General features: G+C 45.6%; 1 protein-coding gene across 1 annotated transcript; it reads left to right on the forward strand.

The window, feature by feature from the left end:
- Positions 1–21,859: 21,859 nt before the first annotated feature.
- Positions 21,860–23,981, forward strand: LOC4330627 (3-ketoacyl-CoA synthase 6). Its single transcript, XM_015768056.3, has one exon. The coding sequence runs from the start codon at positions 22,034–22,036 to the stop codon at positions 23,489–23,491; it is 1,458 nt and encodes a 485-aa protein (XP_015623542.1). The 5' UTR covers positions 21,860–22,033; the 3' UTR covers positions 23,492–23,981.
- The last annotated feature ends 1,764 nt before the right edge of the window (positions 23,982–25,745 follow it).

The following is a 25,745-nucleotide window of genomic DNA, read 5'->3' on the forward strand; positions in this document are numbered from 1 at the left end:
GGTACGCGTACAAATCTTGGCGCAGAGCCGACAACCCGAGTGTCCATTTCTACTACTATTAACACGTCATAATCCCAATTTTCTCGGAGTTGGGGGAGGATAGTAGATGGGAAAGCCAAGCATAGAAAAGGTCTAATAGGATACCAATCCACACATGTCGCCGTTGATCCGACGGTTATGGATGGGAATGCTCTATTACAACGGACCAGAAGAGTCCGAACATATGCGGATCAAAGAAAAATGACTGGAAAAAACGAGGCCGTCGCCATGCTCCGGCCAGCGCGTACTGTCGCCAATTTCACCTTCATATCTTGGCTCCTTGTGCCGCCGGCCGCTGTACGTGTCGCCGTCGGAGTCATCGTCGTCTTAACCTGGATGCCATCCCGGTCATGCATACCACACAGACCGTAGCTAGCGAGCCGGATGTAAGCAACTCTCTTCTCAACGCATTGTTTTCTACTGCTGCGTACGCGGCAGGGGCTCCAGTGTCTATCCAATGGAGTCGCGTCCCTCTCAGCTGCGAGACATTTGTTACGGTCGCAAGAAGAAATTATCAGAACTTCGTATTCGTACTAGTATCTTCAAAGGGGCAGAGAAATGCGTATACTCCATCAGCACGTCCACCACAATGTCGGCCCATTTGCAGGTTAAATTCCTTACGGGATGGCCCAAAGTATACCGGCCCAACTTTTCACCTAACCATTGCATTTGCATATACTCCAGAATGATTATTTTTTTATATTTATATTTATCTTTTAAAAGTTTTAAAAAATAAATCACAGTTTTAAAGTTTTGCGAAAATATACTCCTCCCATCATACCATAGGGCGGGGCTATATAAATTGCCCTATCGTAAGACGGGCTATGTGATGTGGCACAAAGTGGAAGGCGCACACTGGCCTCTTCTCGCCTCCCCGTAGGCCGATTTAATTTGGTGACAATAGTAACAGTTTGGTGATACATGGAGCATGCCATGACAATTTTGCAGATGGCTCCCTCCCGGCGATAAATTTCCCTCCCCTAGGGAGGGCGATTTATCGCTAGGAGGGGGCACCTGCAAAACTGACATGGAATGCTCTCCCACGGGGTGCATCGTCAAATAGATTGCCGTACCGTAGGGCGATTTATATGTCTCAGCTTACGGTACGCTCGCCCTACGGTACGGCGGGAGGAGTATATTTATATAAAACTTTGAAATATAATTTTCTTTTTAAATCATTTTTTAAAAATAATATAAAATAATAAATCCCATTATGATAGTGACACACCCTAATATTTTCATAGTGCAAATAAAATACTAGTAATAATTAAAAGGGTTTAATATTGGAGATCTTTGAGCCTCCATCGTTTCGCCAACAGCTCATTATAACCATAATGCTTATTAATGATAAAAAATAATCCATATGTAAAACTTTTATACATGAACTTAGTGGGAAAATAAACTGTTACGATGATAAAAAAAATCAAAATCAATTATAAAAAATAAGTTTTAAAATTTAATTTTTAGTTAGGACTGATAAGCTGAAGAGAAAATGATAAACGAGTGTCTAATATACCTTTTTCAGTTATCGTTGAGCTGTCAAGGTAAGGTCATCCATTATCTTTTTTACACTATCTACAATTATACTTCGAGTTTAAACTTATACTACATTTTTAAAGTGGTATATCACGTATTGGTATATCCTACTAAAATTTTCTCTTTAGGTGACACGAAGGAAACAGGGAGATGTTCCCTTGATGAAAAACAACACCTCTACATTCCGTTCCATCAAACCCACTGCCCACTGCCCACCTTATGAATGTGCTCAATGGCTGAGCTTATTAGTGTGGCTCGCGAAATAAGGTACTAGGTTGTTAGCATATGCTTTGTTAAGTATTAATTACTCCTTTAATACTCCTTCCATTTTGATATATATAAGTATTTCTAGATTCATTAATAAAGATTAAGGTATTAATTACTCCTTTTATTTTGTCATAAAAGTATTTCTAGATTCATTAATAAAGATTAAGGTTGAGAACAAAATATTTTAGTACACCTCGGTAAATAAGGGATGTATGGAGGTGAGAGAATATGTGGGGGTAAGATGAGAGTAATTTTGAGCGAGAGATGATTGATGAGATAAGTATACTGTAAATAATGCTAGAAATCACTATTTGTCGAAACAAGATTTCGGCAATAATAAAAGGGGGTGGCTATCAAACTAGGAAAGTGGATGGGTTTGGAGACAAGGAATTTTATACAGGTTCAGGCCTTCTTATTCAAGAAGTAATACCCTACTTCTGTCCGGGGATGATTCCGCCGAGTGTGTTATTGATTGTATGATTGGAAGAAAAAGAATCGCCCCGAGAGGAACCCGGACCCCTCCTTATATAGGGGAAGGGATCCGTAATACAAAGTACAGTCCATATTCTAATAGAATATCAATATTTGGTACCGTATATTCTATCTATATTTGGTACCGTATATCCAGCTGGAATATAACCGTCATGTAGATATGGGGTAACCATAATCTCCACGTAGCCCCCGAGACCTTCGCAGTTGACCAAAATAGTCTTCTCGAAACAAAAAACAATAATCCGAGTGCTTCAATTCAACTTGCTCCGGCTTGCCGAGTGCTAAAAGACTGCGAAGGGCGAAAATAAAACATGGTGCATCGAGTAGATGCACCTAATTAGGTGTAGCCCCCGACTATGTGATTAGTTGAAAAACTAAACATATAGTCAAGAACCGAGCGATTTTATATCGAAGCATGCATGGTACTCAATAAAATACCCACCCGACTGCTTCTCACTTGAATATATCAAGGACAAAAAATATGAAAAGGGCCGAATGATAAACACTCAAAAGGTCCAAAAATAGATATATTTGGTAGGAATCCGAGTAAGAAACTCTTAAAATGATTCATCAAATATGATAAAGATCATGGTAATTAAGAAGTTCATTAGCCTAGGCTATAACCCTTACCATAATCAAAATAAGCATATAACATGCTAGGAGAATGACTACTAATAAACCAGTCATCTCAAATTAACCCAACAACTTTTGTAACCTAAAAAAGCTTACAAAAATGGTATAACACCTTTCTGTCAGGCACATTTTCATGTGCATCATAATAATTCCAAATAATTATTGAATCGCGTTAAAAAGGATTTTAACAGCATCGGGCCGCATCATTGTGAGCACATATTGCCAAAGCAAAAAGCGCCTAAGTCCCTAGGGATCACAACGGGCCACGCTGAAAACATAATTGGGCTGAAGTACTGTACAGGCCCAGGCCCATTAGTACTCCCGATACCCTAAAAACACCGAAGTCCAAACGTCGTTTCGTCTTCCCCGCCGAGACTCTCGCCATTCCCCACTCCGTGCTACAGTACAGAACCGCGCCGACGAAGCTAGGGTTCATCAATCTGCTCCAACCCACCCTCAAAAACTTCACGAAATTTCTCCCCGCGTCCACCGCTCCGATTCCCCATTCCTCTCCAGCCATATCTCGGACCAAATTAAACCATCCAGTTCACATTCATGGCGGAAGAAAGAGAAAGCTTCGAGAGTCAGTGGGCGCTCTCCGATGTGACAGAAGATAATCTGAAGGAGATGGTGGCGCACGGCGTTCTCCCAGCGAAGGAGATTATCGGGTGGCGACCGGCGTTCGGCGAAGTATTCCCGACCCCCGACACACACGAAATCATGGTATTTGCTCATTTCTTCTATGGCGGATTTTCTCTTCCAACATCAAGATTCTTCCGGGGGATTCTGAACTTCTACGGGATTAGCTTGCATCACTTGAATCCAAACTCCATAGTGCATATTGCCAATTTTATCCATGCCTGCGAAGCTTTTCTGGGCATTAGGCCTCATTTTGCCTTGTTCCGCCGCATCTTCTTCCTCAAGCCCCAGCCAAACAAAAGCAAACCGTGCGTTGTTGGGGGAGCTGGTTTCCAACTCAGAGGAACCTTGAGCCAAAAATATTTCTCCATGCCCTTCAAAACCTCAAACAAAGGCTGGCATGCAAACTGGTTCTATGTTCAGAATCCTTAGCCCGCACTCCCCGAGTACTGCTGTCTTCCTCCGTTTTACCAGGACACATGGAACTCATTGCCTATGGGAGATGAAGCTGCTCAGGCAGTGGAATTGATGGAACGCATGCTAAAACTGAAGGAACAAGGTTTGCAGGGAGAACAGATCACTCGGCACTTCATCAAAAGTCGATTAGCTCCAATCAAAGAGAGATCCCACACAGCTTTTGAGTTTGATGGCAAGCATGATCCAAATCGGGAAGATCCAGATTCTCTTGACTTTAAGGTCATGAAAGAAAGAATGTACAAGATCTTCTCAAACGCTATTGTTGTCAGCTATTCACATCTGCTGCCCGTTGTGCCACTCAATGCATTCAACCCTCCTCCACCGGTATGCACTCAAACATTTCAACCTTCCTCAAAAGTATGCTTTTACCCCCTGTTAAGCTAATTGAAAGTTCGAAATATCATGCCCAGGAATTTGCTTTGATGAAATCGGATCCTCCAATTGCTCAACGCTGATCACCTCGCCAGCAGACTGGTCAGGCGAGTGGAGGACCAAAAATTCGATCTGACGCTCGACCAAGTGCTTCCGATCCAGTCGGCCAGTCAGATGCTCGCAAGAGGAAGCTGGTTCTAAGCGACGAGAAAGGCGATGATACCGGAAGGCTCGGAGACAGAGAAGCGACCGGAAAATCCCCAAAGCCAACTAATCCGAAGAAGAAAACCTCCAGTCGTCCTTTGCCAAAAATCAGAAAGTCTTCTAGGTAAAAATCATTTGGCCATCTTCCTTGTCTTGCAGCTTACCCACTGTTGAAATAATACTAACAGCATAACTCAAACTCGTAGGAAGCCGTCTGACATAGATCCTTCTGAAAAAGACCCCGAGCCGGCTGACATAGAGGCAAACCGTTCAAAAGAAACCGGGCCAACTGCAGAGGATCGTCCGAGTAACAAACAACCGGCAACCAACAATGTAGAACCCAGCAACGAGCCCCCGACTGGGAACCAGTCGGCCGAAGCTGAAGTCGGTGCTAACCAGGAGCCCCCGACTGGAAACCGGTCGGATGCAGGGCCAAGCCAAAAGATTCCCGAGGTTGAAGCTCAAACGAACAGTCCTCTCGGGAAGGATGCTGACAGTGAATCAGAAACCAGATCTCCTGTGAAGACACCAAAGTCCACTCGTCCCCGACCGGGAATCATCACAGGTAGACACGCTATCTGAAATCATTTTGATCCAACAGACTTTATTTGGCTGCTTCATCTTCATTCATGGATACACTAGGGCCAATAATTGGTGATGAAGAAGAAATCCTCCGGATACAAGCAGCTGAGGATTCATGCCCTCCGATTCTGGTCAAGTGGTGGGATGACAACATGCAGCCTCAAGGGATCGTGATAAATAAGCAAAAAGAGGACGAAGAGTTATGCCTACTGAAGAAGGCACTTGGTCAGGCAACCCGCATTGTAAATGTAAGCCCTCTGGTACCTGATCTCAACCATCTTGTTTGCCATTTAATTCATGCGCTAATTAAACTGTCTTGCAGAGGATTCATCTTAGGAACGAAGCCAAAACGGTAACCTTAGAGAGGTTAGTCCCTCATCTCGGAACCCTCGAAGCCACCAGGAATCAACTGCACGAAGCGAAAGAACTTGCCAGGAAGAATGAACATGATCTGAGGGATCGGATTGCTGAGCTCCAGGAATCAAATTTTGAACTGAGTGGCTCATCAAAAGGTACGCACAAACTCTGCTCAACTGACTCATACTGTTATCTTTGCAATCTTGATTAACCGTAATCAATGTAGTGCAAGCTGCCAAGATATCTCAGTTGGAGAAGCAGATTCAAATTCTGGAAAATGACAAGGCAGAACTGGCAAGACAAAGAGACCTGGCTTTAAAGGAAGTTGAAGGTATCAACAATCAATACCTCAAAAGCCATTATCCTCCATATGCTGACTTATTAATGTAAATCTGTTGATGCAGACGGCAAGATCAAATCTCAAACTCAATTCGACATCCTGGTTGGCAAGATAAAAAAACTTGAAGGAGCCCGGGATGAGGTTGCTAACGCTGTTGCCCCATTTGTTCAAGCGATGTTCTTCAATAACAACGGCCCGAGTGCACTTGATGCTTCTGAAATTTTCGACAAGCTGAGAGTTGCTCCGGATACATATTTCAAGAGCATCAAAGAAGCTGGAAGTATGGGAGCAAGTTTGGCGTTGGCGATGACCAAATCTCTTTATCCGAGGGTTGACGTTGATGCCATTGATGGCTTTGCATACGGGACGAGCGAAGGAGCTGCTCTTGACCTCATCAGCGATGCACAAAAATCTGCTGATAAGATAGCAGTTGATGTAGTTGAGAGATTTCAGGACACCGATCTTCGACCGACTGGTCCTGATAATTCTGATGATGAAAAGACTGATACTGATTAATGTACCAATGATTTTGATGATTAATGATGATGGAGGCACAATTTGTACAATACTGATGAATTTATGTTGTGCTTGATATCTTAACTTAGTTCCTGATTTCTTAAAAGTTTTTGTCAAACCTTGTTGAGCCTAAAACCCGCAAAAGTTGTTAAAAAACTTTCAGTCCTCATTGACTAAGCCAAGAAATCAAACAGGGCAATGATACATCAAGTAAGCAAATTGAATTAATAAAAATCACACTCCATTATTATTGTAGTAGCCCCCTGACTGAAAACTTCAAGGAAAAACTTGAAGTTAGCAGTCAAAGAGGAAAGATACAAACGAAATGCCTAAGCGTAAAATCGACGAAGGTGTTCAATATTCCAAGAATTGTTGATGAGAGTACCGTCTTCGCGCTTGAGTCGATAAGAACCCGGCCGAGTGACTTCAGCAATTATGAACGGTCCTTCCCATAAGGGAGATAATTTATGCCGATCCTGTGTTGTTTGAATTTTCCTCAGAACCAGGTCACCGACTAAAAAGGCTCGCGATCGAACATTCCGATTATGATAACGGCGCAACCCTTGCAAATATCGAGTCGACTGAATGAAAGCTGCTTCTCGGGCTTCTTCTAATCGATTGATGTCGTCTACTCGGCCCTCTTCATAGCCCTCCTCGTTGAAGTTCCGAAATCGTAGTGATTCAAATTCCACTTCACTCAACAACATTGCTTCTGCGCCGTAAACCAAAAGGAACGGCGACTAGCCGGTAGCCCGACTAGGAGTAGTGCGTAAAGACCAAAGTACGGACGGCAACTGATCTACCCACTTACCAGCATAGGGACGTAGTCGGTCAAAAACTCGTGCTTTGATCCCTTGAAGTATCATGCCGTTAGCGCGCTCGACTTGTCCGTTACTCATAGGGTGTGCCACGGAGGCGTAACAAATTTTAATGCCGAAGTCTTCACAAAAGTCTTTAAATGCTCCGCCAGTGAATTGAGTGCCATTATCAGTGATGATCCGATTAGGTTCCCCAAACCGATGCACAATGTTGATGAAAAAATCTCTAGCTTTATCTGCTGTGATCGTGATGACCGGTTTAGCCTCAATCCACTTGGAGAATTTGTCGATAGCCACAAAGAGATGCGTGTAACCGCCGACTGCCCTTTTAAACGGGCCGACCATGTCAAGCCCCCAGACCGCAAACGGCCAGGACAACGGGATGGTTTGCAACTCTTGGGCTGGCAAATGAGTTTGTCTGGCAAAAAATTGACAACCTTCGCATGTCCGCACAATCTTGTCCGCATCGGACACAGCTGTAGGCCAAAAAAACCTTGCCAGTAAGCTTTGCCGACAATGGTCCGTGCAGCAGCATGATTACCACAAATACCAGAATGTATATCCTTCAACAATTGTCTCCCTTCCTCCAAAGATACGCAGCGCTGCAGTATTCCTGATGGACTTTTCTTGTACAGTTCAGCTTCATGAATAATGTAAAGTCTGCTGCGCCTGGAAATCCGCTCGGCTTCATTTTTGTCTTGAGGGAGTTCTTGTTTGGTCAAAAATTTTATGAGAGGTTCTCTCCAGTCGGCTTCAATCATGCTTACGCCTTGAGTATCCATGGCTTCAATTGCTTCTTTTCTGGGCACGGTTGGTTCATAAAGATGCTCAACGAACACATTAGAAGGGGCTGCTTCCCGTTTTGAACCAAAATTGGCCAGTCTATCGGCTGCCTCATTGTTATGTCGAAGGACATGGGTGAGCTCGAGTCCATCGAATTTATCTTCCAGCTTGCGTACCTCTTGTCGGTAAGCGGTCATATTATCATCTAGACATGACCACTCTTTCATGACTTGATTAACAACCAACTGAGAGTCTCCACGGACGATTAATCGGCGAATGCCTAAAGAGATTGCAATCCTTAATCCATGGAGTAGCGCCTCGTATTCCGCCACGTTATGGGACGCAGAAAAATGTATCCACAATACGTAGCTCAATCTTTCTCCAGTCGGGGAAATCAAGACGACCCCAGCTCCAGTGCCTGTGAGCCTCTTCGACCCATCAAAATGCATAGTCCAATATTCCATCTTTTCCTCTGGCATGTCTTCTTGGCACTCGGTCCACTCGGCAAGGAAATCAGCTAAAGCTTGTGACTTGATCGAAGTTCGTGGCTTGAACGATATGTCCAAAGACATCAACTCTAAGGCCTACTTCGCAATCCATCCATTTGCTTCGCGATTGTGAAGTATATCTCCGAGTGGAAACGATGTGACCACCGTGACCGAGTTACTTTGAAAGTAGTGAGATAATTTCCTGACGGTAATTAAGACACCATATAATAACTTTTGAACCTGAGGATATCTTGTCTTGGAGTCGGCTAAAACTTCGCTAACGAAATAAATTGAACGTTGGACTTTTTGAATATGGCCTTCCTCTTCACGCTCGACAACCAGGACTGTACTCACAACCTGGGTGGTCGCCGACACATATAACAGTAGCGGCTCTTGTGGATGTGGCGAGGCCAAAACTGGTGGAGTAGTGAGAAGTTTCTTGAAGTCTTCAAAGGCTTTCTGTGCTTCGGGTCCCCACTGGAAATTGTCAGTCTTCTTCAGCAACTTGAAGAAGGGCATCCCCCGCTCGCCGAGTCGTGAGACGAACCGGCTGAGCGCCGCCATGCAACCAGTCTGCTTTTGGACGTCTTTTTGGGAGCTTGGCGGTTTCATGCTGAGGATGGCGTTGATTTTCTCCGGGTTAGGCTGTATGCCTCTTTGAGATACCATAAATCCGAGCAACTTCCCTGACGGTACTCCGAAGATGCACTTTTCCGGGTTTAGTTTCATCTTGAAAGCACGAATGCTTGTAAAAGTTTCTTCTAAATCCGCAATCAGGTCATCCTTCTGCTTGGTCTTGACGACTACATCATCAACATAAGCTTCGACATTGCGACCGATCTGAGTTGAAAAACATCTTTGAATCATGCATTGATAGGTTGCTCCTGCGTTCTTCAATCCAAAGGGCATGGTGATGTAGCAGTAGGCCCCAAAGGGCATAATAAACGAGGTCTTCAAGCAGTCGGATTCTTTTAGTCGGATCTGATGATCTCCCGAGTAACGGTCCAAGAAGCTGAGTAACTCGCAGCCGGCCGTTGAGTCAACCACCTGGTCAATGCGAGGTAACCCAAAAGGGTCTTTGGGACAAGATTTGTTGAGGTCGGTATAATCGACACCATATGCGCCATTGCCCCGTCTTTTTCCAAACCAGGACTGGGTTAGCCAGCCAGTCGGGATGAAGGACTTCCTTAATGAAGCCTGCTGCTAACAGCTTGGTTAATTCCTCCTTGATCGCATCCTTCCTGTCCTGTGCAAAACGGCGGAATCGTTGTTTGATGGGTTTGGTGTCTTCCTTAACATGTAAAGAGTGCTCAATCACCTATCTGGGGATACCAAGCATATCGGATGGTTTCCACACAAAAATATCTTTATTATTCTGAAGAAAGGTGGTGATGAGCGCGCTTTCCTATTTACAATCTAACTCAGCGCGTATTACAGCAGTCTTATCAGGATCGGAGGGATCTAAGGGAATCTTTTTCGTCTTGGCATCACTTTCTTCGGTCTTCGTCAGCTTGGTTGCAGGCACTTCTCCCTCGCTTGCCGTGGTCTCAGCCAGTCGGATCTCTTCGCAGGCGAGAGTAGTCTCGTGGGTTTGGGCCATCTCGCAACTTTCTTTGTCGCATGTGACGGCCTGCTTGATGTCGCTCCATAGTGATATGACTCCTCGAGGACCAGGCATCTTCATCATCATGTAGGTGTAGTGTGGGATGGCCATAAATTTAGCTAAAGCCGGTCGTCCAAGTATAGCATGATATGCTGTCTCGAAATCAGCAACTTCGAAACAAACATTTTCTGTGCGAAAATTCTCCCGAGTGCCGAAGCTAACTGGAAGAGTGATCTGGCCGAGTGGTGTAGCTGACAATCCTGGGATAACACCGTGGAAGGGTGTATTACTCGGCTTTAATTCCGTGCGAGAAATCTGCATATCGTCCAGGGTCTTAGCGAAAAGAATGTTGAGTGCGCTGCCACCATCGATGAGAGTCCGTCGGAGCTTGACATTGCGAACCACTGGGTCTAGTACCAGGGGGTACCGCCTCGGGTGGACCACTCGGTCGGGATGATCCGAGCGGTCGAACTTAATTGCTATCTCTGACCACCGAAGATATTGGGGCGTGTTAGGCTGAACCGCATTGATCTCACGTTCTGTTAGCTTCTGTTTTCTCTTAGACTCATAAGCCAGGGGTCCGCCGAAGATGTGATTAAGTTCTTTGCGATGATCTTGAAAACCAGTCGGGGCATCGTCTTCATCATCTTTCTTCTTTGATGTGCCTTGATCTCCGTCTGAAGGTTTACGTGCGTTCTTGACGTATTGCTCCGCGAACTGTTTGTAGACGAAGCAATCTTTGGCCACGTGGTTGGAGTTGGGATGATGTGGACATTGGGAGTTCAATATCTTGTCGAAGGTGTTGACGCGGGAACGTTGTCGGGAAGATGGAGAGGTGGTCGCCACAAGTTCTTCGGGCTTACGCTTGCGATCCTTGTGGTTGTTACTTCCACTCCCTCCTGCGGTCGCCGTGTCCTTCTTTGGCTTCCAAGTGGTGCCCGACTGTTTGGACGCGGTAATAGCATCTTCGGCTTTGGCATACTCGTTGGCTTTTTCGAACATCTGCTTAACCGTCCTGGGAGGTTTACGTCCGAACTTGCCGACTAGGTCCTCGTGGCGAATGCCTTTAGTGAAGGCGGCGATGATGACGTCGTTGGTGATGTCGGAGATCTTGTTGCGTTGTTCGGAGAAGCGTCGGATGTAATCTCGAAGGGATTCTCCAGACTTCTGAACGACGTTGTAGAGATCAAACTGTGTGCCGGGGCGTTCAAAGGTGCCCTGGAACTTGGCCATGAAGTGATCACGAAGTTCCGCCCATGATCCGATCGTGCCACGGGGTAGTCCGTGGAGCCAGGATCAGGCGGAGTCCGCTAGGGCCACAGGTAGATAGTTTGCCATGGCCTTGTTGTCTCCTCCTGCTGCGCGGAATGCGAGTCCGTAGACGGTGAGCCAAGACTCCGGATTAGTGGTGCCGTCATACTTCTCGATTCCAGTCGGCTTAAAGCCGGCTGGCCAATCCACTCGACGCAGGTCATTAGTGAAGGCAGCTACTCCATCCACGTCGTCGTCGTAGTGATTTGGTGAATGGCAGTGACCTCGTGCTGCACGGCACTGGTTGATCGTGTCGCGAAGGTCGACGGGACGCTGGTGAGGTGGAGAGCGAGGCCGTTCGACTCGGCGCTCCCTGTGACGTTCGGGAGGCGAGTGAACAGATCGTTCGTCGTGACCCCTGCTCCTGCGACTAGATCCTGTGCCGATGATGCTGAGGCTTGTCTGATGATAATCATGAGATCGGAGGTGAGGGACTCAGCTACCAGTCGGGGTACGGGTGCTTGCGGAGTTGGCTGGAACCGAGGCAGCGATCATGGTCTTCGTCTGGTTCAAGATGTTGACAACATGATCAGCTTGGTTGAGTGCGTCTTCCTTGAGGAGGGTGTCGAGGAGAGTGATTGCTGCAACCGCGTTCTATTGGGGGGTGCGAAAAACCGCTGTTCCATCGACGTCTTGTTGCCCAATGAGCTCTCTCGCTCGGCACCCAGATTCCAAGGCGCGTTGCCGTCGATCTTCAGCCTCCTTTGCAATCTGTTCGCGATCTTGTTGCTCACGCTGTAGTCGTTCTCGCTCCTGTCGCTGTCGCTCTTCGTCCAGTCGGCGACGTTCAGCTTCTTGCCGTGCGCGATCTTGGTCCGCTTCTCGGGCTTGGCGTTGTTCCTCCGTTTCGTTGTCAGCCATGAATACGCCGAAGAAGAGGGGCGTGTAGTTATCCTCATAGCTATCGTCGAAGTTGTCGAGGTCGCCGTGGTCGTAGTGGTAGCCGAAATCGTCGTAGTCGAGGATCTCGGTTGGTCGAGAACTGACGCCGGGGGAGCTAAGGTAACCATCCAACTCTTCCGTCGAGACTGTCCCAAGAGGTTGGAGTATAACGCCAACCTCTCTGGATCTAGATTGGATCGGGGCCGAAGCCGGAGCTCGCCTAGATCTTCGAGTGGGAGATGTCTTGGCAGTGAAGACAGCGGCCAAATCATCAGGAAGTTTCATCAAGATTGAGGGATAGGACCCGTCGTCTTGATCTGGTCGCGGAAGAGTAGATTGGATCTCGTCCGAGTGGTTTGAAGCCGACTCGGGAGAGATGATCTTGGAGTAGGCCTCGGCCGAGTTCGGAATACCGAATGGCACGGGGACCTGGTCTCTTCTCGACTGGTTTGAGTCCGAGTCAAGGAGAGAGATCTTGCCGAAGTCGTTGGTGATGAAGTTGAGGCTGCCGAACCAGAACGCCTGCCCGGGAGGGAAGGCGAAGTCGTCGATGCCAGAAACGAAACCCATCGCACTTAGTCGGCGAGAACTTGACGCTACCCCTACCTGGCGCGCCAACTGTCGAAACAAGATTTCGGCAATAATAAAAGGGGGTGGCTATCAAACTAGGAAAGTGGATGGGTTTGGAGACAAGGAATTTTATACAGGTTCAGGCCTTCTTATTCAAGAAGTAATACCCTACTCCTGTCCGGGGATGATTCCGCCGAGTGTGTTATTGATTGTATGATTGGGAGAAAAAGAATCGCCCCGAGAGGAACCCGGACCCCTCCTTATATAGGGGAAGGGATCCGTAATACAAAGTACAGTCCATATCCTAACGGAATATCAATATTTGGTACCGTATATTCTATCTATATTTGGTACCGTATATCCAGCTGGAATATAACCGCCATGTAGATATGGGGTAACCATAATCTCCACACTATTTTTAGAATAAGATTTATGTTAGGGTTATGGATACTATATACCTAATATTAATCGACTAAACTCGACGGAGCCACCATATACCCAGTCTTATACAGAATCATACCTCGTATATAGAATGAGTTCCGAATAAGGAATGACAAATAGAGTTCAAGTTGGAAACGACAAGTACTACTCGGATCATATCTATATTTATCTCCTTAGTCCTACTTGGACAAGGGGACATTTATGGGTATAAATACAAGACCCCATAGGAGGAGATGGGAGACATAGATCAACACAAGACAAGCTAGAACAAACCAATACGCCGCCAAACATCGACATCAGAGATTAGCCTAACAGACCCAATCTGGTGCCTGCGGAGGCCGACAAGAGGGATCTAACGCCATCTCTGATCTCGCTGAGTTCATATTCAAGGAAAAAGACTACCATATCATCGACTACGTGTTGGTGTTCGTGCCGCCATGTCGATGATAGCTAGATAGGTTATCCCAAATATGATACTCATGTGATTCAGATGAATAAAGAGGAACACCGGTTTCGGCCAACAAGAGTAGGTTGTTACCTTCCTGTGAAGGAACCAAACCTATGTAAAAATCCTTGTCTCCGTCTCTTTTACCTCAAGATTGCATATATCCTAATACCAACGAACTCCATACTATACAAATACCATAGTCGTGATCTAATACGCCGATAATTTAAATATTAAAAGTTATTATATTTTAAAACAAAGGAAGTAATACAAACTTTTAAAAAATATTTGATTTTTTTAAAATAAACTTCTTTGTATATTTTTACACGAAATATGTCGTTAAAAAAGTGTGTTCATAAAAAAATTGAGAGAGCATCAAAGCTGAGTAACGGAATAAAACAACCCTAAATGCTTTATACTACCTCAGTTCCATAAAAAACGAATCTAAGATCAGATGTAATATATTATAGCACTATTAATTTGGATATATGAATGTACAGATTTGTAGTACTATATATGTCCAGATTCATAATACTAGGATGTGTCAAATCCAGTAATAGGTTGATATTTTATAGGACAGAGGGAGTAGTTTGTTTTTACATCTCCTGGAAGCTTTTACTTTAGGAGTATTTTTTTTTACACATTTTACAAATTGTTGAATGGTACTCCCTCCGTCCTAAATTATAATCATTTTTAGCATAGTGTCAAGTCTGACTATTAATTGCAAAGAAATAAAAAGAAACAAACTATCATAATATACAACTCTTTTTATTTAAAACATCTTATTTTTATAAATATTGTTGGTCAAAGTACCACCTCGAAGGCTGTGGCAAAGTCTAAAAGTGGTTATATTTTGGGACGGAGAGAGTATTGTTCTTTATATACTGTATTTATGTTTTTATTTTAAAAAATCAAATAATTACTCCTCAGAGAGATATGTCTAGATTCATACTCCCTCTGTTTTAGATTATAAGACGTTTTTTACTTTGGCTAAAGTCAAATCGTGTTAAGTTTGACCAAGTTTATAGAAAATAATAACAATATTTTCAACCCAGCACAAATTTATTGTGGAAATATATTAAATTATTGATTTAATAAAACTAATTTAATATTATAAATATTACTATATTTATACATAAACTTAGTTAAATTTAAAGTAGTTTGACTTTGACCAAAGTCAAAATATTTTATAACTTGAAACAGAGGGAGTATGTCCCATTAAGTTTTAATTTGCTAAAGTATATTTTAAGACATATGAAGTAATTTATTTTATTTTTGTGTAATTAAAAGTTAATTAATTATCTAGTAATGATTCGCCAATCCCACCCTCCATGCCTCCATGCCGGCCATGATTCATTTAGCTAGGTCACGCCTACCGCGACTGCTCCGATTTGAAAAACATGAGTAATTAACTTAAGATTCGAAAACTTTCAAGTACAGGTTTAAAAAAATTAAAAACTTTCAACTCAAGATTTAAAAACTTTTAACTCGAGATTTGAAAACTTTCACGTTATTATGATTTAAAACTTACTAATTAACGTGAAAAAAATCAGAAAAAAAGAAAAAATATCGCGAAAAAAAAAGAAAAAGACGTAAAAGATGACGTGGTGGGGGCCGTGCGCGCCAATTAGCAATCCTGCACGCCTACCGCGACTGCTCCGATTCCTCCAGGAGCAACGGACGACGGTTTGGCTGTGTTCTGTTCACCTCCAGCAAGGGCCGCGTGCGGTACCGATCGATCCATGCCGTTCCACGTCTGCCGCATGCACGCCACCCACAGCCTTCCGAAACGTAAGCATCATCGGCTCACCAGTCACGACCTTTACGTACCGCTCGATCGATCAATAGGCCCATCACGTACGCAACGGCAATAATCTAGGCCGCCGGTGAACTGCTTGAGGGCTCGAGCTCAACACCCATATGCCACTGCATTTACACATGGGTTCGTTGATCATCGCTCCGGTCACGGGTGACGGCAACACTGCCGGTAGTACTTGGCTTGTAAAGATTGGACACGATTGCCTTGAATTTATGATCCGGTTCCATCAATCGCGATTCATAGTTAGTTTCTGGTTAACAGGAGGTAATTAAGTCGCGGTTTACTTCAAGTGTTTAGTATATATCCTCATTAATTCTATCCCTCTTGTTCGCTCTAGAGTTGAAGTTTTAGTTGCGACGTCAATTTGCGTGTACTAGCTATCACAATCATACTGACGGAGACATCAATTAATTATTTTTTTTCCTACTATAGTGCGTGCACACAGTAATACTCCGTACTACTATAGGTCTGTTTAGATCGCAACAAGTTTTTTCATCTTGTTACATCGAATATTTGGATACATGCACGAAGCATTACATATAAACAAAAAAAATATTTATACAGATTACGTGTAAATTGCGAGACGAATCGTTTTTAAGCCTAATTGCTCCACGATTTGACAATGTGGTGCTACAGAAAACATTTGCTACTGACAGATTAATTAGTCTTAAAAAAATTAAATTTTCGTCCCTCCGCCCAGGGAAATAAAATAAAATAAAATGTGCGGGCGTGCCAGTGTACTAAGTACACAAAAAATAAAGTGGACGAAGGAAAAAATGCATTTTATTATAATTCTCGAAGAATTACAAAAAAAAATACAGAATCCTCGGTCAAATACGCTCCACAGCCCATAAGCAAGGTGGATTTGACTTGGCGATTATGATCTCCTGGTTCCCGGGGTCTCGGAAGACACCCGGTTAATTACTCTCGCGGGTTAAACCCGTGAGATACCTCCGATTAAGCTACACTGGTCGTCGTCCTCTGTCTTCGCTTCACGTTCTCCCATGCATGATGGTGGTGGTGGTGTAGATGTGCGTGAGTGGGCGCCGGCGGTATTCGCGGCCTCGTCGGTCCGCACGCCGGTGTTGGTGACGTCGTCTTGATGTCGACTCCGCCCGCCCTGCCGTTTAGCCTCATCGGTCTTGGACGACGTATTGGTTTATATTGTTGTTGAAGAATGCATGGAATTGTGTAGCTTGGATGACCCGATGACGCAGGAATTGCATCGGAATTAGATTATAAAAGTAAAATGATCAACGCGAATAATAGCCGAATTGGTCGTGGCTTGGAAGTTTAATACGGAGCAGCCCCAAATGAGTATGAATCTGCAAACTCATTTTGCTTGTCACCGTGTACAGTAGCATGCATGCATGTCTTGTTTTGTTGGCTTGCCACCGTATACAATAGCATGCACAAGACAGTCAGCATCCGCGACATAGGACGGCTCTGCGGCGTAGCGCCCTGGCGGCTGCCTTGACTCCCTTTGGCGTGCTCCGGTGAGGCAAAATGACAAAAACCTTCTCCGGCAAGCAGCGGATGATGGCGAGCATCGCTTGGCAGCGTTGCATCGTCTACGGACTCAGGCGGCTCAACGACGTCCCCGGCAACTCCGACGAGATGGCTTGCGACGTAGCTGGAGCTGGTGACGCCTTGCGGGCACCGAGTAGTGACGCTCCGGCCGGCATTCTCCTCGAGCAACCAGCCGATGAGTTCGAAGAAGATGGTAACGTCGACGAGAGCGAGCGGACGTCAGTAATGTAGTGTAGGGGAGGCTGCGACCGGCAAGGCGACGACGTCCAACGTCTCGGCGACATCACATCGCCAGGTAAAGACGTCGTGGGATAGAGGTTGTGGCCGGAGCTATTTGGATAGAAAAATATATTTTTGCAGGCGGGTTTTTTAAAAGTCTGCCCAGAAGTTTAAGTTATCTCCTCTTTCCCTGTTTAACACTTCGATTTTTTTCAACTCATCCTCTCTCTCCTACCGCATCCTTATCTCCTCTGCATACTCTTCTCTCTCTTTCTCAAACTCTCCCGGCCAGGTAAGTGGCGGCGGCTAGCGGGAGCACGGCGAGGGGCACGTGGTGGCGGGCAAGTGGGCAGTGGCGACGACCGTGCCCCGCCCGGATCCAGCGGTAGTGGCGGGAGGAGCATGGCCGCGTTAGCGGTGGGAGTAGCCTGGCGGCGGCGGGAGGACCCCGGCAGAAGCCGGCGCGCTCAATTTTTGTGAATTTATTTTGGATTTTTGTTTTCGCGTGCAGACGACATAAGCACCCAAACACGAAAAATCGATTTTTGCGTGAGGGTACACCACCTGCATGAAAAAGTTAGATTTTCACGGACCTTTCCAGCTCCACATGTCAAAACCACTTTTGACCCGGAAAAAATGTTTTTATATTAGTGAGGTACCAATACTCAGCTACTTTACTCAATTGTTACCGTTGATACGGAAACAAGTGGACCGGATCAAACTTGACGGCGATTGGTTATTAAAGCATACGCAAACCTCAATTGAATTACGTTGTACCAGTGCCAATTTGGGAACGACAGGGCTGGACACTTGGACAAAAGTTTTTTTTTTCCTGAAAGAATTCATGATTAGACTATAGAGTGGGTAACTGGGTACTGGGGGAGAGAAATGGAGGATACCGTATATCCATGTTATTATAGGGGACACAGGTATCCCTAAAAAAAAAGGGGGACACAGGTAGAGTAGATCGTGTGCAGAATTATTAGGGGACAAACAATTGCCGGAATAAACAGTTACTAGTATAAGCCAATAGACTAATATTCATTCCGTCTCATTTTAAACACAGCCATCAGTTTCCGTTCCGACTTGATCGTCTGTCTTATTTAAAAAAATTTATAATTAGTATTTTTGTTGTTATGATATGATAAAACATGAATAATACTTTATGCGTTAGACATAAAAACTCAAAGAATTCACAGTTGTGTTTAAAATGGGACGGAGTGAGTAGTAATTAGTAACATGACCGTGATAGTCCTTTTATTACTCCTACTAGATCACGTCTCATTCAGCACAGTTGCACAGGCTTTTGTTGCACGCCATTTTCGCCATCCTCGTTTCATTTAAACATGCCAGTCAAATTTTCTTTATGAACCAAAAACTTTAGGTAACTGATGATTCTGCTCAACTGCCAGTCATGTTTGCTGGGATTATTGGTAAGCCCTATAAACGTGGGGTTTTGTTTTCATTGGTAATAATACGGACTGGTGGTCAAGCTATCAGTGAAGGACATTGTAAAGGTAGCCATGTTGGTTGTGGCACAACCTCAAAGCTGTATAAATATTCTGATGAAGCTGTCGATAAACGTACTACAGTCGAACACCGAGAGGCCGGTGTACTACATATTCCATTTTTTAGTGCACAACCTCAAAGCTGTATACTATGGCCTGGTTTAGGGGGGTGTTATAGATTTAGGGGTGTAAAATTTTGACGTCTTACATCGGATATATGGACACACATTTGAAGTATTAAAAATACTATAATAACAAAACAAATTACATAATCCGACTATAAACTGCGAGACGAATTTGTTAAGCATAATTAACCTATCATTAGCAAATATTTACTGTAGCACCACAATGTCAAATCATGGAGCAATTAGGCTTAAAATATTCGTCTCATAAATTAGTTGTAATCTGTTCAATTAGTTATTTTTTAGCCTATATTTAATACTTCATACATGTGTTCAAACGTTCAATGTGACAGGGTGAAAAATTTTGGAGTGAGATCTAAACAGGGCCTTAGTTCCTAAAATTTTTTCCCAAAAACATCATATCGAATCTTTGGAGACATGAATGGAGCATTACATATAGATAAAAAAAACTAATTGCACAGTTAGGGGGGAATCGTGAGATGAATCTTTTGAAGCTAACTAGTCCATGATTAGCCATAAGTGATATAGTAACCACATGCGCTAATGACGTATTAATTAGGCTCAAAAGATTCGTCTCACGGTTTTTAGGCGAGTTATGAAATTAGTTTTTTCATTCGTATCCGAAAACCCTTCCGACATCAGGTTAAATATCTGATGTGACACCTAATTTTTTTTTCTTTTTTTGAACTAAACAGACCCTGTATATGTTATCCGGGGAGGAGACAAGTAAATAAGAGTCGGCAATCAGCAGCAGATGGGTAAGAAGTAAGAACCCAACGATGATTATGTTTTAACTGTGCTCAAGCTACCTAACGAGAAAATTGCTATGCATATGACAACCGTCCGACTCACGTACAACTAAATTCGATCAATGTTGTAAACAATTACAGTGCATATGAATATGTTCTTATTTAATTGATTTATGATTGTATATTTGTAGTAATAAATGAGTTGTACAAGTAGATCGTATGTATAGCAACCCACGACGCAGCTGAAACGGAGGTACGGTTAACGCAGACAAGAAAAATGTCGCATGAATGATACTGTTTTCCTCTCCCTTAAAAATGGAGAGGTTCTGTTTGGCTCTAAACAGTTCATGCCAAACTCGGTGTTGGCCATGACAGTACGATTTGTTTGTGATGTACGAGCCATTCCCTAACGGCGACAACATTTTGAAGCTCTGTCTCTTCCACTGCTAATGTGGTCCGTGTCATGGTGCGCATCAACAAAAATCGTTGTTAGAGCTTCTGTTAAATATATGTAAAGAAACTAGTTACATTTTGCTCATAAATTCTATTAAATGTCAGGATTACAAAAATTAGTCAATATTTGTCTTAAACTCTCTCTTGAATATATAGAAGAGGGACAATAGGTTAGTAGCCTAGCCGACCGATGGTCGTGAATACCCTACTACGCTAAAATTATATTGGATCTAGGAGAAGTACGCACATTAAGTGTTTTGGAGATATAGGATTTAGTTGAACCTCGTTAATAAATAATCACATCTCAATAGCATTATCATGTTTAGATATTTTATAATATTTTTCACATTCGGTTACCAATATCGATTTTAGGATCGGTTTTATAGCAATTATACACCACATATTAGTACTAATATGCTTCGTAGGTCTTGAACAGTTAAACTTCATTTCCATGTGTAGGATTGAAATTTATTTTTGCAATCGGATTCCCTCCAGTTCTCTCTTCTTCAGTTTTCCAATACGGGAACAGCGGAACAGCAGCTGGTGTTTGAAATACTTCTAAGTCATGTGCCTACTACTGTAGTAGCGAGTAGTAACCTCTATTAATCTCTCACTACTAGAAAAACGATCTTTGTTGGATCGAACTAAAACCACAATAATAAAGATGATCTTTAGTCCCGGTTAAAAACCCCACAGCTATTTTATGATTTTTAATCCCGGTTAATATCTTTAGTCCCGGTTCATTCCCTGTCAGTAGGATGTCAGGGGGCCGAGGATCTTTAGTCCCGATTGGTGACACCAACCGGAACTAAAGATCATCTTTATAGTCCCGGTTGGTATTATATTGAATGTTTGGACATATGTATAAAGTATTAATTATGGACAAAATAAAAAACCAATTACACAGTATGTGTGTAAATTGCGAGATGAATCTTTTAAGCCTAATGGCCATAATTTAACAATGTGGTGCTACAGTAAACATTTGCTAATGACGGATTAATTAGGCTTAATAAATTTGTCTCGTTGTTTTCTGGCGGAATATGTAATAAATTCGTCTCGTTGTAATTTGTTTTTTGGCGAAATATGTAATTTGTTTAACACTTTAAATGTGCGTCCATATATCCGATATAACAACCAAATCTAAAATTTTTCTCCAACTGAATAAGGCCTACGTGCATGTGTGCATGCGTGACGATGTCATGCTTGTGTGCCATCGGTGGCGCGCGGCTGGACCACGGGACCGACGCGGTGGCGCGTTACCACGGTGCGGGATCGTCCCGGCTATCGGTCCCTCGCGTCCACGCCGCGCAAACGAACTGGTCGCGCGCCCTCATTCCGCGGCACGCATATATTTTCACATCTTTTTCAAAAACACGTGTATAACTGCAAAAAGTTTAAAAATAGCGTATATTTTCAAAAAAAAAATCGTATTATTCAGCTGCTTGAGATGCGCCGATGCCTAATTGCCTATTGGCTCGTTCTGGTTAAATTCATCGTTTCATCGCACGGTACGAGCACATGACACGGACGGACTGGCTCACTTGACTGGCTTCGTTAATGGACTCGCCACCTCACCTACTCACCAGGCTTACTTTCATCAATCTCACTGGCTTCTCTGCAGCCTCTGAACCGGGGAACAGAAGCCGGGGCCTGGGCCTGGGCCTGGGCTCTCGCTTCTTTAAATTCTCCCACTCCTTCACTCGCTTCGTACACGAGAGCCAAGCTGCGACGCCACTCGAGGGCACGACACAAGCTGACGTTTCCCTTAACCCAAACGGCGGCGCGAGGAAGCAGCCAATCAATTTCCTCGTAGAGGCATGACGAGCTCGTCGGGGCAGCTCAAGAGGCTGAAGCCGCTGTACCAGCTGGCGGTGAACAACATCCTCGCCGTCGTCGCCGTGCCGCTCGCGGCGGCGGTGGTGTTGAAGGCGGCGGAGCTCGGGCACGAGGAGATCCTCGCCAGGGCGCGCGCGCTCCCGCCGGCGCACCTGTTCTTGGCCGCGTTCGTCCCGGCCGCGGCGGCGGTTGTCTACCTCATGCTCCGCCCCCGCGCGGTGTACATGGTGGACTACGCGTGCTTCCGCACCAGCCCCAACTGCCGCGTCCCGTTCGCGACGTTCCTGGAGCACTCCCGCGTGTGGCCGGGCTTCGAAGAGCGGAGCGTCCGGTTCATGACGCGCCTGCTCGAGCGATCGGGCCTCGGCGAGGAGACCTGCCTGCCCTACGCGCAGCACTACATCCCGCCGTCGCGCGACCTCGAGTCATCCCGCGCCGAGGCCGAGCTCATCATCTTCTCCGCCATCGACGACCTGCTCGCCAAGACCGGCATCTCCCCCCAGGACATCGACATCCTCGTCGTCAACTGCAGCCTCTTCGCCCCGACGCCGTCCTTCACCGACATGATCATCAACCGGTACAAGCTCCGCAAGGACGTGCGCAACGTGCACCTCTCCGGGATGGGCTGCAGCGCGGGGCTCATCTCGGTGGGTCTCGCCAGGAACCTGCTCCAGGTCGCGCCCAAGGGCGCGCACGCGCTGGTGGTGTCCACGGAGACCATCACGCCAAACTACTACATGGGCCAGGAGCGTGCCATGCTGCTGCCCAACTGCCTGTTCCGCATGGGCGGCGCCGCCGTGCTCCTCTCCACCAACGGTGCCAAGGCGCGGTTCCGGCTGGCGCGCGTGGTGCGGACTCTGACCGGCGCCCAGGACGGTGCGTACCACTGCGTGTACCAGGAGGAGGACGGCCGCGGCAACGTTGGGATCAACCTCTCCAAGGACCTGATGAGCATCGCCGGCGACGCGCTCAAGGCCAACATCACGACCATGGGCCCGCTGGTGCTCCCGGCGTCGGAGCAGCTCCTCTTCGCGCTCTCCTTCATGGCGCGCAAGGTGCTGAGCGGGCGGATCAAGCCCTACATCCCCGACTTCCGCACGGCGTTCGAGCACTTCTGCATCCACGCCGGCGGCCGCGCCGTGATCGACGAGCTGCAGCGCAGCCTCACCCTGTCGGACGAGCAGGTGGAGGCGTCCCGCATGACGCTCCACCGGTTCGGCAACACGTCGAGCAGCTCGCTCTGGTACGAGCTCGCCTACGTCGAGGCCAAGGGCCGCATGCGCAAGGGCGACCGCGTGTGGATGATCGGCTTCGGCTCCGGCTTCAAGTGCAACAGCGCCGCGTGGGAGTGCATCCGCCCCGCCGCCAACGCCGACGGGCCATGGGCCACCTGCATCCACCGCTACCCCGTCGACATCCCCGACGTGCTCAAGCACTAACCGAGTCACTCACAACTCCAGCATCCTCTCTGTGTTCGTGCCCGATCACAATCGATTCGTGCAAAAATAATTATCACTAACAGTTTGAGAGACACCGAGGGCTGACGTGTGTAGTTGCCGCGGTGATCGTCGTGTCAAGACAGGTCATGGTACGTCTGCGGCGCGGCGCGGTTCAGGCTGGTGCGTCTGCGGCGCGGCGCGGCGCGACGCGGGGGGGGGGGGGGGGGGGGGGGTTTTAATTGGTTCGATCGCTTTACCACTCGCTTCAGCTGAAGTACTCCATATATTGATACACAAGTTTGGTGTTACCCGTGATGTACTTAGTAGTGGTCCCATGTGTCTCGCTTTTATTTTCTTTTTCTCTTCATTTATCTCTTCCTTGATGTACTGATACTGTTTATCACAGGGAAAAGGGCACCATCGATCACTCTATCCAAAAGCATGTAACTTTGACAGAAATGAAACTTCCAGCGGTACAAAGTTGCTCCTATACTGTAAAGCAGACCTATAGTTGCATACATTCATGAAGAATCTAGTAAGGTCTGGCATGTTCCTGAATGTTGAAAACCTGCTTCCCTGTGTTAATTCGGTGACCCACGTCGTCCGTCGATTTACCGCACGCACATTGGCTGATTGGCAGCGAGGATGCTGTGCCCTGCAAGCCCGCCCCCGCCATGTCAACATGTCACCCCTCGATCGGTTTTTAATCCCTCCAGTGGCGTCGCAGGCTCGGATTTATGGCCCTGCCGGCAGCCACAGTGCAACTGCGCATAATGGCTATACTAGCGTGTATCTAGCGCATGAATTGAAAGCGCCGGTACTTAACAGTAAAAACACCACAGTCATGTACTGTCGCCGGCGGTCCGCCCTGCGCACCTGAGCGCATGGACCGTCCACATCGAGCCCACGCGGGACGAGGACGACATCCTCCTCTCTGCACCAGCAGATCAGAACGCAATGGAAAGAATCGATCGATTCCCTTCTCTGCTCCTGATTCCTGAACTCCACGAGGATTAACAGATCGGTGATGGTTTCATTTCCTGTGTTGCGAATGCGAGCCCCCACCTGAGGCACGCACGGCACCGCCACACCGGCGTCAAGCGGGTTGGCATGTCGTTGTCACGCGCCCGCGTCTCCCTCTTCTGTTCTAATCCCCATTTCATAAAAAAAACCAATCTAGTATCGGACCAGATGTGACATATCTTAATACTACGAACCTGAACATATATATATCTAAATTCATCGTATTAGAATATGTTATATCCGATTGTAGATTTGTTTTTTTACATGATGGAGGGAGTACCTTTCGCTTTCTTTTTTCTGCTGGCATGCATGCATTTGCCACCACCGGAAACAGGATCATGATGACTTCGATGATCAATCATCGACCTGTAGCGGAGTAAATGGCTGCAAAGCTCTATCCAATCCAGCAGGCAGGTACTCCCTCGGTCAAAAAAATCAAATCCTGGGTTTCCGTGTCTAACTTTGAATGTCCGTCTTATATGAATTTTTTTTATAATTCGTATTTTCATTGTTGTTAAATGATAAAACATGATTAATATTTTATGCGTGACTTGTCTTTTTATTTTTTTTTCATATTTTTTTAAATATAAGACGGACGGTTGGACATAAAAATTAGGGTTTGCCTTTTTTTTCAGGACAGAGGGAGTAGTATTTTACTACTGCCCCCACCCCCAGTGGTTCGTGTACGGTGATGATAAATTAGTGATGAAGCTGCTTGTCACTCCTCATAAACGGCACCACCGTCAAATAAGAACCATCGCCACCACTTTCAGTGTCGGACAGTAGAGATGGAGAAAGGCTGCTAGAAACGAACACACACTCACAAAAAATCTGCAATGTTGGCATGACCACATATAGTCTGGCCTCTGTATAAAGCACAAATGATCTGAAAATGTGCAAAATTATCGGCACATGCATCTACACTATTATTTACGTGCCAACTGCTTCTTTGACTGCACGATGTGTACGTCTTTCCAAATATGCATATGTAGCAATGTGCATATATACACACACAATCACGCATGGCTGTATGCAACTATATGCATACGTGGGGATTTTGGCTCCGAGGAGATGGGAGCCTAAACAAAATAACTCGGAAAAATCGGCTTCTTCGGAAACACCGATATATATTTGTCTGAACCTATGCATATGAATAGGGCTATCAACGAGCCGAGCTAGAGCGAGCTCGCCCGCCTAGGCTTAAGCCGAGCCTATAAAATGTTCGAGCTTT

The sequence above is a fragment of the Oryza sativa genome, chromosome 2 (genome assembly GCF_034140825.1).
Source record: "Oryza sativa Japonica Group chromosome 2, ASM3414082v1".
NCBI classification, from domain to species: domain Eukaryota; kingdom Viridiplantae; phylum Streptophyta; class Magnoliopsida; order Poales; family Poaceae; genus Oryza; species Oryza sativa.

Bases quoted from the DNA above. Each gene is read 5' to 3' on its own strand.
- LOC4330627 (XM_015768056.3), top strand. From the start codon at position 22,034: ATGACGAGCTCGTCGGGGCAGCTCAAGAGGCTGAAGCCGCTGTACCAG.